We start from the raw sequence: 16,185 nt of genomic DNA on the forward strand, positions 1-16,185 counted from the left end.
CAGAATTCTATTATCTCTTATTCTTTACTAACAGAATACCAATTTTACTTGGAATATCAATGTGCCCCAGGTCAAACAATTTTGATTTTTCAAGCTCCTTTAAAGCTAGGAGTGGTCATTTGACATGATTTTAGCTAATGAGATGTAGACGCAAGTCTACTTCAGAGTTTCCAGAAAAACTATTATTTTGCTATTAAAAGGGAAAGACTCAACCTGGCACACACTTTTGCCCTTTTTCTCTTCTTCCTTCTGTAAACAGAACTTGATGTCTGGCATTACAGGAGCCATCTTGGTACGATGAGGTCAAAAGCCAGGTGCTAAGAATGGTGTCTCAAGAAGCAAGCATGATCCTTCTCTGATGATCTCGTAAAGTCATCTTACCGACCCTGCAATGCTTTTTCTGAGACTTTTTATTTCATAAGATCAAGGAATTCCTCATTTGCTTAATGTAGGTCGAAATTCTCTTACGTACTAGCAAATCCAGACCTAGCTCTTACATACCCTCTCTATTTCTGTCTCCCCCAGTGGGTGTGCCTCCCCCAACCCATGCTTTCACTGGCTGCCTTCTTATCACACCATTTTCACTAGAGGCCCATGGAGAAGAGGTTGCTCCTTCTCTCATACCCCACAAAGCAAAGGCCTGAGAGGAGGAGTCATCTTTCTCTGCCTTTCTCTTTGTCAATTTTAACCATCATTCTTCCACTCTAATGCAAAAACACTTCCTTCTTCCAGGGACACACCACTGATTCCACCCTTTAACATTCCTTATTGCTATCATTGTCCTACCTCCCAGAGAATCCCCCTCAATCTCACTCTCCAGCCCGAATTCCATAATCATTGCAGACAGTTTCAATGCAAGCATACCTCATTTTATTGCACTTTGCTTTGTCTGCGCTTTACAGATACTGTGTTTTTTACAAATTGAAAGTTTGTGGCAACCCTATGTGGAGCAAGTCTATTGGCGCCATTCTTCCAACAGCATTTGCTCACTTTTTGTCTCTGTGCCACATTTTGGTGATTCTCACAATATTTCAAACTTTTCCATTATTATTTGTTATGGTGATCTGTGATCAGTGAACTTCGATGTTACTATTATAATTGTTTTGAAGTGCCACCAGCCATGCCCATATAAAGATGGCAAACGTAATTGATAAATGTAGTGTGTGTGCTGACGGCTCCACTGACTAGCCATCCCTCCATTTCTCTCCCTCCCCTTGGGCCTCCCTGTTCCCTGAGAAATAACACTATTGAAATTAGACCAATTAATAACCCTACAATGGCCTGTAAGTGTTCAAGTGAAAGGAAGTTGCATATCTCTCACTTTAAATCAAAAGGTAGAAATGATTAACCTTAGTGAGGTAGGCATGTGGAAAGCCAAGACAGGCTGAAGCCTAGGCCTCTTGCACCAAACAGACAAGTTACTGCTACTTCAGTGAACACAGGAATGTTAAGAAAGCAAAATAGCCTTATTGCTGTTATGGAGAAAGTTTTGGTGGTCTGGGTAGAAGATCAAACCAGTCACAACATTCCCCTTAAGCCGAAGCCTAATGCAGAGCAAGGACCCAACTTTCTTCAATTCTGTGAAGTCTGAGAGAGGTAAGGAAGCTGTGGAAGAAAAGTTTGAAGCTAGCAGACGTTGGTTCATGAGGTTGAAGGAAAGAAACTCTCCATAATACAAAAGCACAGGTGAAGCAGTAAGTGCTGATATAGAAGCTGCAGCAAGTTATCCAGAGGATCTAGCTAAGATAAATAATGAAGGTGGCTACACTAAACAACAGACTTTCAATATAGATAAACCAGCCTTTCACCGGAAGAAGATGCCTCTAGGACTTTCATGGCTAGGGAGGAGAAGTCAATGCCTGGCTTGAAAGCTTCAAAGGACAGGCTGACTCTCTTATTAGGGGCTAATGCAGCTGGTGACCTTAAGTTGAAGCCAGTGCTCATTTACCCTTCTGAAAATCCTAGGGCCCTTAAGCATTCTAAATCTACTCTGCCTCTGTTCTATAAATGGAACAAAAAAGCTTGGATGACAGCACATCTGTTTACAACACTTCTGCTGAGTATTTTAAGCCCATCATTGAGACCTACTGCTCAGAAAAAAAGGTTCCTTTCAAAACATGACTGTTTGTTGACAATAGGGGACTTCCCTGGTGGTCCAGTGGTTAAAAATCCATCCTGCAATGCAGAGGACGCCGGTTTGACCCCTGGTAGGGGAACTAAGATCCCACATGCTGCAGGGCAACTAAGCCTGCGTGCCACAACTAGAGAGAAGCCCAAGCACCACGATGAAGAACCCATGTGCCACAACTAAGACCCGACACTGCGAAAAAATAAATAATTAAATAGACTTAAATGAATAAAAAATTAAAAAATGACTGTTGACAATACACCTGGTCACCCAAGAGCTCTGATGGAAATGTACAATGAGAGTAATGTTGTATTCAGACCTGCTAACACAATATCCATTCTGCAACCCATGCATCAAGGAATAATTTAGATTTTCAAGACTTATTATTTAAGAAATACAATTCATAAGGCTATAGCTGCCATAGATAGTGATTTCTCTGATGGATCTAAGCAAAGTTAATTGAAAACCTTCTGGAAAGGATTCACCATTCTAGATGCCATTCGGAGCATTCATGATTCATGGGAAGAAGTCCACATATTAACATTAACAGGAATTTGGAAGAAGTTGATTCCAACCCTCACAGATGACTTTGAGGGGTTTAAGACTTCAGTGGAGGAAGTAACTGCAGATGTGGTGGAAATGGCAAGAGAACAAGAGTTAGAAGTGAGGCCTGAAGATGGGACTGAACTGCTGCAATCTTATGGTAAAACTAATGGATGAGGAGTTGCTTCCTATGGATGAGCAAAGAAAGTGGTTTCTTGAGAGGAAATCTATTCCTGGTGAAGATGCTGTGAAACTTGTTGAAATAACAACAAAGGACTTAGAATATTACATAAATTTGGTTGATAAAGCAGCGGTAGGGTTTGAGAGGATTGACTCCAATTTTGAAAGATGTCCTATTGTGGGTAAAAAAGGCTATCCAAACAGCACTGCCTGCTGCAGAGAAATTGTTTGTGAAAGGAAGAGTCAGTTGATGCAGCAAACTTCATTATTGTTTTATTTTAAGAAATTGCCACCCAGACTTCAGCAAACACAGCCCTGATCAGGCAGCAGCCATCAGCATTGAGTCAAGACCCTTCACCCGCAAAAAAAAAATTTATGACTCACTGAAGGCTCAGACGATGGTTAGCATTTTTTAGCAATAAAGTTTGTTTTTGTTTTGCGGTACGCGGGCCTCTCACTGTTGTGGCCTCTCCCGTTGCGGAGCACAGGCTCCGGATGCGCAGGCTCAGCGGCCATGGCTCACAGGCCCAGCCGCTCCGCGGCATGTGGGATCCTCCCGGACCGGATCACGAACCCGTGTCCCCTGCATCGGCAGGCGGACTTGCAACCACTGCGCCACCAGGGAAGCCCAATAAAGTATTTTTTAATTAAGATATGTACATTGCTTTTTTTTAGACATAATGCTCTTGCACACATAATAGACTACAGTATAGGGTAAACATAACTTTTATATGCATTAGAAAGCCAAAAAGTTAGTGTGACTCACTTTATTGTAACATTTGCTTTCTTGCAGTGGTCTGGAACTAAACCTGCAGTGTCTCCGAGGTATGCCTGTACTTATATCCAACACCCTGATCTTGACATTCCTTGACTTCCTTCAACCAGCCCCTTCCCAAAGCCACAGTCAGGACCATGTTGCCTCCTTGAGCTCGTCTGTGTGTTGCTTTGTATAGAGATAACTCTTAGAATTTTAATGTATACCTAAGTTTTTAAAAGAGTAGTCCATTTTTAATTAGCAAATTAATCCATTTTTGATGTTCACAGTTATAAGTTTGGAGAAATTTTACCATTATATTTATTATGTACATGTTCTCGTTTCATTTTATCCCTGTTTTGCTTTCTGTTAATCAGATTTTATTGATTTCATTTTTATTTTAACTGTTTAGGAGTTACACACTCTATTTCTATTTTGGTAGTAACCAATAAGGTTTTGTTTTCCAGTTTTATTGAGGTATATAATTTATATGCCATACAATAAACCCATTGTAAGTGGATGATTTTTCAATAATTTTTTACAAATTTATACAATTGTGTAGCCACCACTACAATTCAGTTTTGGAACTCTTTCATCATCCTCTGAAATGTCATTATGTCCTTTTGCAGTCAATCCCCTCTCTCGCTCAGCTTCAGGTACACATTGATTTTCTATCTCCATAGTTTTGCCTTTTCTAGAAATTTCATGTAACTGCAATCATACAATATGGAATCTTTGTGTCTGGCTTCTTTCACTTAGCATAATAATTTGAGGTTCATCCACATTGTTGCATGTGTCAGCTGCTAATTCCTGTTTATTGTTGAGTAGTATTCTTTGTACGGGTATACCATTTTTTTGTTTATTCATTTATCAGTGAGTTGATGAATGTTTGAACTGTTTCCAATTTTTGGCTTTTATCAGGAATGTTGCTATGCATGTTCACGTACAGGTCTTTGTATAGACATATGTTTTCAGTTCTCTTGGGTAAATATCTAGGAGTAGAATGGCTAGACTATGTGAGATCTGTGTGTTTCCACTATTTGCCGCTTGGCATAAACCAAGAAGGGGGAGGACCTAAGCTCTCTGGCTACTTGTACTCCAACCAGTATTTCTGACAGTTTCATTGGGCTCTTTCTTGCTCCCCCTGTACAGTCCTTCTGAACCTTTAGCATCCCTAAAACCTCTCCCATATTTTTTTAAGTTAATTAATTAATTTTATTTTTGGCTGCGTTGCGTCTTCATTGCTGCATGCAGGCTTCCTCTAGTTGCGGCGAGTGGGGGCTACTCTTCGCTGTGGTGCATGGGCTTCTCATTGGAGTGGCTTCTCTTGTTGCAGAGCACGGGCTCTAGCTGCGTGGGCTTCAGTAGTTGTGGCACGTGGGCTCAGTAGTTGTGGCTCATGGGCTCTAGAGCACAGGCTCAGTAGTTGTGGTGCACGGGCTTAGCTGCTCTGCGGCATGTGGGATCTTCCCAGACCAGGGCTCGAACCCGTGTCCCCTGCATGGCAGGCGGATTTTTTTTTTTTTTTTTTTTTGCAGTACGCGGGCCTCTCACTGTTGTGGCCTCTCCCGTTGTGGAGCACAGGCTCTGGACGCGCAGGCTCAGTGGCCATGGCTCACGGGCCCAGCCGCTCCGCGGCATGTGGGATCTTCCCGGACCGGGGGCACGAACCCGTGTCCCCTGCATCGGTAGGCGGACTCTCAACCACTGCACCACCAGGGAAGCCCCCAGGCGGATTCTTAACCACTGCACCACCAGGGAAGTCCCACTCCCATATTTTTAACAGTCCTCTTTTTTCTTTGTTTTGGGCTTTGGTTGTTTCCTCAAACTGAGTCCAGCTACTTTTTGCCTTGAGGGATGCTTCATAATTTTTGGCCCACCAAGAGCATCTTTACTTGCTTTCAACACTGTCGTGAATTTATTTATAGTGTGACTGGTTGTGAAATTGGAAGTTCTGACCCAGACCATAAGACAGTAGATAATCAGATCACAAAGTGAAGTGATAGACTCATATAAAGATTTTCAAAGCAGGAGATTGAAAAGCAGTTAGAAAACAGACCCACGATGAAGGTATAAACAGGTTAAGAAAATAGAGGAGGGAGAAAATGTGTGGAGAGATTTTGTGGGGAGAGCTACTGCCATAATGTTAATTCTACTCCTGTCCTACAACCCTCCACTCCCTCATCCCCTCAAGCCTAGCCAGAGTAGACTTCAAGGGACCACTGGAGAGCTTGATATGTGTTCCCTGGAGTTTGAGAAGCACGTTGGTCTGGCATCTGCCATTGGGCTGGGGAGTCAGGGTAGAGCCACAGAGAGATGTTTCTGCTTTGAGAAGTAACTGCATTCCTTTCTGACACAAGCCAAAGTGCACAACCATCAGGGATGAAGTGTAGAACTCTTGGGAGGGATATCAGCCAACGGTCATTTTAAAAGCATTCCAGGGACTTCCCTGGTGGCACAGTGGTTGAGAATCCACCTGCCAGTGCAGGGGACATGGGTATGATCCCTGGTCCAGGAAGACAACTAAGCCCGCAAGCCACAACTACTGGGCCCACGTGCCGCAACTACTGAAGCCCGCACGCCTAGAGCCCATGCTCTGCAACAAGAGAAGCCACCACAGTGTGAAGCCCACATGCCGCAACGAAGACCCAATGCAGCCAAAAATAAATAAATAAATATTTTAAAAAAAGCGTTCCAGTGCTTCTGCCGTAGGAAAAGAGACACCCTCTCAAGAGGGGGTCTGTGCGAGTGGGCTGAGATTCTAGAGGAGAAGTAGCAGGGCCCACTGAGGGAAATGAATTCATCACAGCACATGCAATTGGATAAACACAGCAAAGGACCTACAGAACACCCATGAGAGAGTCCACTTTGAACACCTGCAAGACCTAGAGAGAAGGAGGTCACTTATAACAGTATCTGTCAAATGAGAACTTTCTGTGTCCCCTTTCTTTTCCTCTCTCTTTGTGGCCCAACCCTCAAGGGACCATAAGTTATGAGTAGCACGCTGAGGGAGGAAACACAAAGAAGGAAAAGAAAGTCATGACATCTCCTCTTTCACGTGTCAGGAGGCCTGCCTGAAGCTGGCCCTAACTGTAAGAGAAGAGAGGATTTCATTCCAAATCAGTTTTAGAATTATTATTCCTGCAAAGAATTGACCATACTAATTTCCATATTCAGACTGTGTTTGGTGACTTAAAGTAAACATAAGAGTCTATTTCCAAAGAGAGACCAAGAGAGTCTTGGGGACCTGCTGGAGATTTCAATGGGGCAACAGAACTACTTCCCTCACTTAATAAGTTTTAAAGGGATAACATAGTTCACCAATCATAACCTACGTTGAGCTTGTTAAATGATATGGTTACAATTTTTATATCTGTTCTGTTGTTTAGAGGGACTTAGAATGGAGGGGAAAGATGAAATATTTTCACAGTCCAAGTTTTTCACCTCTGAAATCTTGTATTCTTTTAATTTGGTTTCCAAATATAATTGTCTATTTTCCCAGTATTCTTATTGTTTCTTCATATTCACTTCTAGACACTAGTCAATTAAATCTTGTGTTTCCCAGCTTGGGCTCAGCTTCTTTTCCTTTGCAGCCAAGATGTTCTAGTGCATTATTTCAATTTGCCATCCCATTTCTACCACCTCATCTTTTTTTTTTTTTTTTTGGCCACACTGCACGACATGTGGGATCTTAGTTCCCCAACCAGGAATCGAACCCCCATGCCCCCTGCAGTGGAAGCTCAGAGTCCTAACCACTGGACCACCAGGGAATTCCCATCTACTACCACATCTTTGCAGTGATTCTGCTATCTGCCTTTTCTGGTGCTATGCACAGGCTGCTGAGCAATACTGCAGAAACCATTTAAACCCACACCCAGCAAATTCTTACTCTCCCATCACAGCTGAGCTCCTAGTACTTCTTTGCAAAATACTTATACATTTTTCTGGGCCAGTTTCCTTTTCCATCCATTTTAGTAGTTTTTGTAATTCTTTGCCACTCATTTCAAGCTCTGTGCTCTGAATGAATTTGTATTTTATAGAAAATACTGAAGCAATGTTTGTGAACAAGTTCTCACTTTCTCAACTTCATCTACAAATTTATTTATAGTTCCATCTCTTTCTCTAGTCCCTCTAGTGTCAAGTGGAGATTACCTTCCTACTGACTCAGTCTATTTTGTTTACTTGTGTTCTGGGTCAGTGCACATGAATAATCAGAGGATCTTGTTAAAATGCTGATTCAGCAGGTCTGGAGTGGGACCAGAGATTGTGCAGTTCTGACAACCTTCCAGGCGATGCTGATATTGCTGGTCCACAGACCACACTTGGAGTAACAAGGCTGTTGTTTGATACCCTCTCATCTCCTTTTGCTCTACCAATTAATTATCTTTCCTCCCTGATTTAATTTCAAACTCTCTGTACTGGCTCTTCAGCATATAAAATGCTTGAATTTCTCTGATCTTAAAAAAAAAGTCTCTTTCCAAAATCTTTTCTTCTTAGGGCATCACTGTCTCACACCTTATCTTCTGTATTTGTTATCCATTGCTGTCTAACCTATCGCCTTAATACTTAGCACTTAAAAATAACTGTTCCTGGGGCTCAAGAGCCCTGGTATGGCTTAGCTAGGTCCTCTGGCTCAGGGTTTCCCACAAGACTGTAATCAAGATATCTGCTGGGGTGACCGTCATCTCAAAGCTTGTCTAGAGGAGGATCCATTTCTAAGTTCATTCATCTGGTAATGACAGGGTTTAGTTCCTTGCAGGTTGTTGGACCAAGGGACTCATTTCCTTAATGGGTATTGGCTAGAAGCCTCCAGCGTTCTTTGCCATGTGGGCCTCTCTGCAGAACAGCCCACAGCATGGCAGATGGTTTTCATTGGAATGAGCAGAGTGTACAAGAAAGGGTGAATAAGGCAGAATCTAGTCTTTTTGTAACCCAATCTGGGAAGTGACATTCTATCACTTTTGCTATATTCTATTCACTAGAAACAAGCTGCTAAGTCCAGCTCACACTCAAGGGGAGGAGGTTTCACAAAGGTATGGATACCAGGTGGCCATTTTAGAGACTGTCAGCCATACCCTCATAGCCAAGCCTCTTGAGAAAGTCTGCAATTGCTCTCCCCATTCTGTCCATTTTCATTCACTTTTCAAACCTTTAGATTTTGGTTCCCCCTTTCACTGCTTACTAAAGATGCCCTAGTTGTCAAATCCAAAAATCGTTTCTCAACACTCACCTTACTTGACCTTTTACTTAGTTTTCATAGCACTATTCTCTCCTAATTCTCTTCCTATTCCTTGAACAAAATCCTTCTCAATATCCTTCCTAACTTGTCCTCGTCTATGCATATTTTAAACATAGATGTTTCAAGTTCCTGGACTTCATCTTCTTTTCACTCTATATACAGTATTCTCATGTTCACCTCCAGCTTCCCTCATCATGTATACATGAGTGTACTAGTTAGGGTTCTCCAGAGAAACAGAACCAGTAGGAGCTGTATATGTGAGATTTATTATGGGAATTGGCTCACGTGATCCTAGAGGCTGAGATACACCACAGTGTGTCATCTGCAAGCTAGTAAACCAGGAAAGCCAATGGTATAATTCAGACTAAAAGTCCAAAGGTCTGAGAACCAGGAGAGACAATGTTGTAACTCCCAGCCTGAGATCAAAGACCTGAGAACCTGGGGGCCCCTGGTGCAAGTGGCAGAGCCCAAAGGCCCCAGAAACAGGAGTTCTGATGTCTGAGGGCAGGAGGAGGTGGGTATCCCAGCTCCAGAAGAGAGAGAGAATCTGCTCTCCCTCTGCCTTTTTGTTCCATTTGGACCCTTGATGGACTGGATGATGCCTACCCACACTGAACTTTACTCAGTCTACTGATTCAAATGCTCATCTCTTCCAGAAACATGTTCACAGACACACCCAGAAATAATGTTTCACCGGTAATCCTAGCAGACATTAGCTCAGTCAGTTTGACACATAAAATTAACCATCAGTGATAATGCCAAGAATTTTCTTTAGAACTCCACAACAGTATTTCTGACTTCCGGCTGTCCCGTAAACATCTCAAACGTGAACTCATCCTTTCCCTAAAATACATTTTTCCTCTTGTTTCTCATATCCTGCTTAATGTCATCATGATCTACCCCGCTGCCCACATTGGAAATCAGGACTCATCTTAGAATCTTGGCACCCTGTCACCTTCCACATCCACGTCTAAGTCTTGTTGCTTTTACCTCTTTAACATCTTCTGTATTTTAGCCATTCCTCTGCTTGGTCTCGTGCCTTTGACTCCTTCTATAATTTCTTCTCCACATTGTAAACACCACGAGAACAGGGAGTGTAACTTGTTCACCTCTGTGGCCCTAGTACCAGCCCAGGTAGTATTGTTCTTGCTAAATATTCCTTGTCTGCTTGATTAAAACTAAAATTTAAATCTGACTGTGTTATTCTAACACTTAAAGGTCTTTAATGACTTCTAATTACTTATCTAACTCCTTAGTATCATATAAAAGATATTCCCTTATTCAGATGTGTAATTTGTTTGTATATATAATAGATACCCTCAGATGCCTAAATTTTTTAAGGTCTTTAATCTGCTTTTGCATTTTTTCCTGTCACTTCCCTCATTATTCAGCTGTCACTTCCTTCATATTCATTATTCTACTTCTTATGCTATCATTGTGCTTTCTATTACCTGCCTTGTCTTCCTTTCTAATCTGTTGCTTCTATGCTGCCACAGGCAGGGAAAACAGAGACTGACTGAAAATCCAAAGGGTTGTTTTCTGGGTGAGCACTAGAGGACAAAACTTTTAATTTCTCATTTGGTTTATTACAGCCTTCCCCCTTACTTCCTGCTTCTTGGTTATAATACAGAGGTGAGAGGTTGTTGGCTGAATGTCTTTTAGACAAGTAAGGTATAGTAATATATAGCAATTTAAAAAAACCAAAAATTATATGTCAGCTTTGCATATATTTTCCATGGGGGGGGAACCATCCTATTAGCAAATCGATAATCCAGTACTTAAATCTGAACAAATTATAAGTGGCTCTCTCATTCATTCCATTTTCTTGCACTTTACCCCCAGTCATTTTCTACCATCCTGCTTTTCTATCATAGCAATCTTAAGCATAGAATGGTAGGTGTAGGGCAATGTGTATAACCGTAAAAGAGAATTCTAAAGAAATCTTAATGTTTTCCATTTCCTATTTCATAATTTTTAGTGGAGAGATCATGTGAAATCAGCCTATCCATTGGCAGATTGATACCTTATCCTGCCTGTCCCCATATAACTTAAGTGAGAATATTATTTAAATAAATATATCACTAATGCTTTTAAAAAGGGGCCCATCATAAGCTATTTGACCCTTGCCCAAAACAAAAGCAAAAAGTAAATACACTGGACAACCCTATCTGCAGGTGAGCTGATTAGCACTGCCAAAATAGGGCAAATATTTAGTCATTAGGAAATACCTGAAATGACAACACTCTTAAGAGCTGTCCGTTAAACCAGGTATATGTGAAGATACAGACACATGAGAAAAGCAAATAAATAGATATGGGTAATCCTTTAGAAGTTCTCAATCAGAATTAGCTGTGAGAGCCTGGTGTGGAGGAATGCAACAGAAGAAGCTTCCATTTGAGCTGAGGTTTGTTTATCCTACTTATCTGAAGTCAGAGCCAATAACCCCAATGGTCCCAAGAATGGTGATAAGTGTTTTTCCACATTTAGAAAGAGCCAATTGGCAGAACCTTTGCAAAAGGGCCAATACCTTCTCTTAGTAACATGATACAGATAGGGCTCTTCTGATTTAATCCTGGTGGGTCAGGTGCCTTGAGCTGTGTCTTATTAGCAGAGAGAGATTCACACTCATTCTCATGCTTTCTGGCTCAGGCTGCTACAGCACATCTTTGATGGATTCCACAAAGACATTTTTGTGTGTGTGTGCTCTCTTTGATTTGATTCTTTTAGCCCAAGCAGATCTAAATCTTAACTATCTTTTAGATCTCTGCTCTTTCTATCTCTACTAGTTTTTATTGTTTCGTTTGGGCAACTTGGTTTGTGTCCTTTGCCAGTTACTGATTCTGCTTTTGCTTTATTTCACTAGATCTCATTGGGCACCGGCTTGTGCCCTTCTCTGTATCTGGTTTCAATCTCTGACTACTTTTGCTTTAGTTTTTCCTTAATGGTCTGTAGAGACTTTGATCCGTCGTGCAACATGAGATAGGAGAGCTACATTAGAACAGTGTAAACTGGTTTATCAGCCCCTATGACCTCCCATCTTCTAAAATGAGTTTATTTGTAGGCTTTTTAGTTGAAGCTTGTTTACAATCTTGGATTATGATCTATAAGTAAGCATCTTGTAATGAGGATGGATTGAAAGTAAGATTTCTTCTCTCAATTCCCATCCTTTTGTTTATAACATGAATTGAATGCTGGGTATCCATAGGAGAAAGTGTTTCGCTTGCCTTTAGAAATAACTTGGAGCTATTATTCCCCAAAACGAATGCAGATTATTAGCCCACTTAATTAATAGATAGAAATCTAGCAAAGAAAGATCTCATTGTTTTTCCTTCGAGTAATTAATGACACCATATGTGAATCTAAGTGATTTCTATAATTTTTAGATTGAGTCTCAGCTATGAGCTAAAACTGTTCATTTTAGCACTAAGGAGGCTTGCATCCCTACAAGTTGCCATTTCATATATTTTAACTCCTTACTGCCAACATTCAGAATAAAGTGTTTTTCAACTCTTAAGGGACGATTTTATTTCCAAGGTAGTAGGTCTCTTGTGAGGATAAAATCAAAAGAGAAAGAGCTGGTCCCATTTTAAAGGTGTAGTACTAATTCTTAGCTCTTATTGGTATCCCAGTCTTGGTACGGCATTTGATAAATGGCCATACACCGAGCCCCTGGATGTGGCCAATGCAGTGTTCCTTAAACCAAACCAGGCCAAACCAAACTCCTCCTTATAGACTGAGTCAGAGGACAAAAGACTAGAGCAACGAGTACCACCTTTGCCTGTGAGCACCACCTATCTTCCAGGATCGTAATGCTCGTTGGCAGTAACGTATGTAATGTACATGGTGCAGAGATCCTCAAATTGTAGCTCTTTTTTTCATTTTCCTATTATGATTATTTAAGAAAATCCTCTATGCTAGATACAGAAACACACAAAACTGAATGAAAATGCAAAAATTACTTAGTGCTTAATGTAACTATTGCACCTCCCAGAGCTATACTTAGGGCTTAAAATCTAAAGCATGGTTTTATTTTCAGTCTTCTCTGTAATTGGTGGCTACAGGTGGTCAAATACAGTTTTGGAGTATAGAGTTAAGAAACTTAAAATGAGTACAGAATCTGACAACTATGTTCCATCTAGATTTAAGTCACATTTAGAGTTTGGCTGGGATGTTAGCCAAAAGAGATTTGCTATAGTTTCATGAGATAAAATTATGGCATGAATCATCATCTCTCTAGCTTATTCAAGTAAAGATATTTTTTCAGAGGTTATTTTAAAGACGCAGTTCATAATTTGATGTATATGGGTTTCTACAATTTGATTCTTTAATTTCAAATGGTATGGTGAAGGCATACATTATCTAAAGCTATATGTTCAGATTTATCAGATGAGAACTAAATGAAGGTATGCAAGAACATTTTTTAAAAAGGAGTTAGAGGTTCTATTTAAAAAGAATCTTGACATTTTCCAGGCTAAACTATTATTATAGAACATAAAACTTTTATAAAAATACAGATATCTTTCTGAGCAAGGATTTTAAAGACCAATTATCATACATTTTGACAGTATAAGAAAAATGCAGAATGTTGGAAAAGCTCATACTGAGATCATCACCTAATACTGCCATAAAACATTCAAGTCCAACCTTAGAATTCCTGACATTTGCTATGGAGGTGAAAATGTGGGTTTCAAAAGACTAGTCCAGTAAGATGTATTTTCTCATTTATGCTGGAATTTTTTTGATTGCTTAAGTTTTCACAGGTCAATTTAATCTTTATCCTTTAACTTTATCATAACCTTTAGGTATTAGCATCTGACATTCTACTGAAGTTAATTGCAGTGTCCTTAACAGTCATTTTTAAAAAAGGTATTAGAAAATTATATAACTTATATAATTTAAGTAATTTATATAATTTAAGCAAGATGTGTTATTTAGATTGACTCTGCATAAACTTAAGCGTCACCTAGTATTACAGCCATAAAACATGTAGATTACTTAACTTCTCAGTGACTTGGTTTCTTCATCTGTAAAATGGGCATTACCCTTTCCATTCTTAGGAGGATTAAATTAGAAAATACATTTCAAGTGCTCAGAATAGTTCTTGGCACATTGTAAGCATTCAACATAGGATATATATTATCAGTAGCAGTAGCCGCATATGGGAAGTGATGGCTTAATATGTAGTAATATGAAAATAAATAAAGGGCATATTGTTTTAGAATTTACCTGCCTAAAATTTGGAGAAAATATTTTATATTTCCTAATCAATAAAAAGTAAAATTTCTTAAAAATAACCTAGGCACAATTAATATTTAGTGAGCATTCAGTAATACATTATATAATTACTACCCCTTAAGCAAAGGAAACAAAATAAACTTAAAATGTTATACATAATACATAAAGTAGTACTTATTATCACCATACCTTTTATTGTTTAAAAAAGTTTTCCCTGAATTAAATGTTCCCTAGAAAATCTTCCATTGTAGATTATTAGTATGTTAAAGTCCCTATAACACAGATTGTTTAGTACTTAGATTTGTGTGCTGTGTCAAATCATTTCCACTGAAAGTTATACCTTGTCCTAAAACAAAATCTCATTAATTTATTATTTTATTTAAGCGATGGGTCACATAATGTTTCCCTGAAAAACAAATATTATAATGTTAGGCGAAAAAAGATATTAATTTTCCTCACCAACACCAGGATTTCTGTATATTTGTGTCTAGTAAGGCAAGTAATTTCCATCATACTATGGCAGTATAATTGGTTTAATTGTTTTCCAAAATTTGTACAAGTTCTGAATCATTGATCTTTAAACTTAAGAGAATAACTTCGTAAAATTTGGCCTTAAAAAAATAAAACCATTCTTTTCAATATTCTGCACATTTTATGTACATTGTTTTCTCTCCTGAATTCCAATTGTATTATTTAACTCCATTTTCCATCACCTCTTTATAGTCTAAAATGGATACTTTCATGTCCAGAGAAAGAAGTATAAGAGTGGCAGTAAAAGGAATAGAAAAATGGAGTTTCGAAAACTCTGAAAATTAATTAGAAAAATGTGGGAGAAGGATGGCATGAAAAAGAAAAGTGAAAGAGAAGCACTGAGGCTAATCTAGTGCTGATCCTAGTCTGCTCCCGTGTCCAACTGCAAACTTAGGAATTCTATTCTGGGGCTACAGTTATTGGACGATTTAAACAGGTTGAATATCCAAGACAACTTGTTTGCATGGATATTAGCAGACAAGTTGATGCTTGTTGTCTGCTGGGAGCTCAGCTAGAACTTCTGACGAGTGGCAACACATTCTCCACATGGCTTGTTTAACATGATGGCTGGGCTCCCAAAGGGAGCATCTTGAGTACTAAGTGTCCCAAGAGCAAGCATTTCAGGTCAAAGTTGCAGAACTTCTTATGATTTAACCTTGGAAGTCCCAGAACATCACTTCCAATGCATTCTATTAGCCAAGCAAATCACTAAAGTCAGCTCAGATTCAGAGAGAGGAGCTGGACTTAATATCTCAATAGGAAGTGTAACAAAGAATTTGTGGCTATCCTTAAACAACTGCAAATTTGAAAAAAATTCTAGAAATATAAATCATTATGGACAAAATTAAGACTGCAACATGTTGATTTCACAGAATTTTTGACAAAGTTTAAGAAGTAATTACTCATCTGGATGATAGAACTGGAAGAGAATATTCAGAATAAAAATCCCAAAGGTAATAATCATATATATATATATATATATATATATATATATATATTTGGCCGTGCTGTATGGCATGTGTGATTGTAGTTCCCTGACCAGGAATTGAACCCATGCCTCCTGCAGTGGAAGCATGGAGTCTTAACCACTGCACTGCCAGGGAAGTCCCAATAAAATATATTTTTTAAAAGACAATGGAAGCCAGAAGATAACGGAACACACTTTTCAATGAGCTTGAAAGAAAACAACTACTAACCTAAAATTCTGTACCGAGTGAAAATATTCCTCAGGAATGTCTCACACAAATAAAAACTAAGATAATCCATCTTCAGCACACTTGTATTAAAGGAAATACTAATGAGAGTTCTCTAGGTTAAAAAATGAGAATGGTCCTAGGTAGAAGTTTCCAGATGCAAGAAGGAATGAAGAACACAAAAATGGTAAAGCTATGGGTAAATCTGAGTAAACAGGGACTGTATCAAATAATAATACTAGGATTTGGGGGGGGGTTCAAAATATATAGAAATTGAAACATGATAACACTAGCATATAAACCAATAGAAGAGGTTAAGTAGAATAAAAGTGCACCACAAGAAAAGTAAAGTACTAATTATCATTAGAATTTGACAAGTCAT

At 39.3% G+C, this 16,185-nt stretch overlaps 1 protein-coding gene across 1 annotated transcript in view; it reads left to right on the top strand.

Moving 5' to 3' along the window:
- The window catches only part of LOC125960460 (uncharacterized), a 35,272-nt gene extending 21,286 nt beyond the window's left edge, over positions 1 to 13,986 (top strand). The window contains exons 3-4 of the mRNA XM_049694464.1: positions 3,645 to 3,786; positions 13,647 to 13,986. Coding sequence (XP_049550421.1) covers positions 3,645 to 3,786; positions 13,647 to 13,784 — 280 coding nt within the window. The 3' untranslated portion in view covers positions 13,785 to 13,986. The remainder of the gene's footprint in view (positions 1 to 3,644; positions 3,787 to 13,646) is intronic.
- The last annotated feature ends 2,199 nt before the right edge of the window (positions 13,987 to 16,185 follow it).

Source organism: Orcinus orca, chromosome 11 (assembly GCF_937001465.1).
Source record: "Orcinus orca chromosome 11, mOrcOrc1.1, whole genome shotgun sequence".
In the NCBI taxonomy this organism is placed as follows: Eukaryota; Metazoa; Chordata; class Mammalia; order Artiodactyla; family Delphinidae; genus Orcinus; species Orcinus orca.